Raw genomic sequence first — 2788 nt, forward strand, 5'->3', positions numbered from 1 at the left:
GCCGTCCCCCTCGTAGAGGAAGGTGAACTGGCAGCCGGGCTCGAGCGCGAGGTCGCAGGCGAACTTGTCCCACCCCGTGTGCAGATACATCTTGCCCTGCCCGTCGAACAAGACCTCCACAGTCCACCAGCAGAAGTTGCAGCTGGCCTCCCGTAGCTGCAAGTGCGCCGGCTCGACGCCATCGACGAACTTGTTCGGGAGCCGCTTGATGCCGAGTGGGTCATCATCGATGCGTAGGAGGAACTCGAAGCAGCGGTCGTCCTGCGAAGACGAGGAGGGGGCAGGCGACGGAGAGCATGGGGCCGTAGCTGCTCCACCACGGCGGCCCCTGCCCCCGCCCCGGGGGCGCCCAGGGCCGCGGCCTCGACCGCCTCGCCGGCCACCAGGACCCGTCATGGACTTCCTCGCGGGCCTGGCTGCGTCGCAAGAAGAGCTAGGCGGCGCTACAGTGGAGCTTGTGGCGGCTAGGGTTTGTTTGGAGGAGTGGATGAGGAAGAAGAACGTGCACCCTCTTTATATAGGCCGGAGCAGGCGATGGCTGCAGGACGCGTGGTGTCGCCATTAACGTGGTTGGCGGAGGTAGGCGACTGCTCGGCAGCAGAGGCATCGCCATTAACGTGGCGCAGACTGCCGAAGCGATGCAGCGGCGCCAGTCGCTGGCGCGTTTGAGAAGACGCATCGACGCTGGGTCGCTGCCAGGCGGGCCCGACGAAACGTCCGCCAGACGCGAGCGGACACTTTGCGCGTCCGCACAGCGTCCGCAGAGACGCATCCGAGGCGCATATTTGGGCCAGTTTTGCGTCACCGCGGACGGTCCGATCACTTTGCGTCGCTCCGCTGGAGGTGGTACCAGACGCATTTTTCGGCCCGGCGGACGCAAACGGGTCGCTCACGCCGCTGGAGATGCCCTAAAAAAATTGAAGTGGTGGTCACTTGAAACCTAGTCCCAGTTATGATGTTCTATTTTTTTTTTTTTTTTTTTTTTTTGCAAATTTCTCGCTTTCTCACGTCCAACTCCGTGAACTAGCCTGACTCCTAACCCGAGTCCATGAAGGGGTTGGCCGTCGTCCCTACAAGATCAGATGGCCGCGACCTCCACACCTGACCTCCATCGCCAGCCGAATCGATAGCTAGGGTTCCCATCCGAGAATCTCCGGACCAATCAATCGATCGATGGCCGGCAACGGCGCGGAAGGTGCGCTCAAGCGCTGCTCGGCCGCCAAGCGGAAGGCGGATCAGGAGGCGGCGCCCGGCTGTTCCGAAGCTAAGGCCGTGGTTGCAGCTCCTTCTCGTCCTCCCTCAAGGAACATGATGCCGACGGAGAGGGTGGAGTACTTACTCAACTGCAAGAGCCAGCCATACCACCGCACCGGGAAGATCGACCCCGTCGCCGACAGGTACGACGAGCTGGCGAAGGAGATGGAGGAGAACCGGGAGCAGCTCAGGAAGGAGTTTGAGGAGAAGGGCTACGTCTACGTCCCCGACGGCTACGAGGAGGAGATCCATAGATGCAACGATGCCGCGTTCAAGTCTGCATACCTCGAGGTGTATGGGTGCCTCCCGCCCGAGGACGGTGACTGAGGCTGTCTATTTATGAGAGCTCAAGTCACACTGCCTGTGTTGTGCCTTGTAATAATGATATTTACCCGCTATAATTAGAGTAACCTACGGACCAAGTTGGATTGGAGTAGTACATTATTGTCTTGATTTTGCTGGGATGAAGAATCTGTGATCCTTAAATTCGACTTGTTACTGATCCTGATTTCTTCTTCTTTCTTTTCCTCATCGAAAAATATAGAACATCACAGCACCCACCAAATTAATGAAACTCAAGCACATCCGAGAACAATTGGGCCGGGTTGCATGTCTGATTCAAGATGATCAGAACGTGATCAAGTCTCAGCAGAGAGCATAAGACATAAACTGCATATACCATGTTAATGAAGCACTCGATCGTATCTCAGGAGTCCTCAGTTTATGATCGTTTTAGCGTTCAGAGGTAACACCCCAAATTGTATGCAGTTTTTTTTTTAAATCTCAAATGCTAGAAATGGTTCTCATTTAATTTTTCTATAAGAAAGTTAGTAGAACCACAACTGTGAACCGTGACCTTTAGGCACACCCAGGTGCAACCTTCGAATTGTAACAGGCAAGATCTGAAGTACCTGGGAAACTCCACACTATGTTGCAGGGGAAGGGCTGGATGATCTAGTTGCATCCTTCGAATTGTAACAGGCAAGACCTGAAGTATCTAGGAAACTCCACTACGTTTCAGGGGAAGAGCTGGATGATCTCTTTACATCGATGTTGTAGCGACAACACACTTGTTCAGGTTGCAGACTAAACCTGACGCCTCGCCCAATAGGTTTTTCTTTTGACAAGAAACAGCGCTTTATTCATTATAACCCATCAATACAAAATGTTGCCCGGATGAATTCCGGAACAGAAAGAAAAACACAACTAGAGTTTACATCCAAGTTAGATTTAGCTAACAAATGAGCTGCCTGATTAAAAGAACGCTTCACATGTCGGAAAGAGATCGACGTGAAGCTTCGACCCAAAGCCTTGATCTTAGCAACCATCATCCCAACTGAAGATCTATCCATGGAACAAGAATTTAGTCGCTGCACCAACGAGAGACAGTTAGACTCGAAAATGACTTTATCCACCCCCTTGTCTCTTGCTAGCTGAACCGCTCGCAAAAAGTGCCAGTTTTATCTTTTAGCATCAGAAATTCAACATGAGATATAGGCTTTGAAAAAATTGCTTTTGAACTAAAATTTGGGGA

At 52.7% G+C, this 2788-nt stretch overlaps 1 protein-coding gene across 1 annotated transcript; it reads left to right on the forward strand.

The window, feature by feature from the left end:
- The first annotated feature begins 1028 nt into the window (after positions 1 to 1028).
- LOC127312952 (uncharacterized) lies at positions 1029 to 1707 on the forward strand. The gene has a single exon (XM_051343488.2). The coding sequence runs from the start codon at positions 1174 to 1176 to the stop codon at positions 1579 to 1581; it is 408 nt and encodes a 135-aa protein (XP_051199448.1). The 5' UTR covers positions 1029 to 1173; the 3' UTR covers positions 1582 to 1707.
- Positions 1708 to 2788: the final 1081 nt, after the last annotated feature.

The sequence above is a fragment of the Lolium perenne genome, chromosome 7 (genome assembly GCF_019359855.2).
Source record: "Lolium perenne isolate Kyuss_39 chromosome 7, Kyuss_2.0, whole genome shotgun sequence".
Taxonomy (NCBI): Eukaryota; Viridiplantae; Streptophyta; class Magnoliopsida; order Poales; family Poaceae; genus Lolium; species Lolium perenne.

Bases quoted from the DNA above. Each gene is read 5' to 3' on its own strand.
- LOC127312952 (XM_051343488.2), top strand. From the start codon at position 1,174: ATGGCCGGCAACGGCGCGGAAGGTGCGCTCAAGCGCTGCTCGGCCGCC.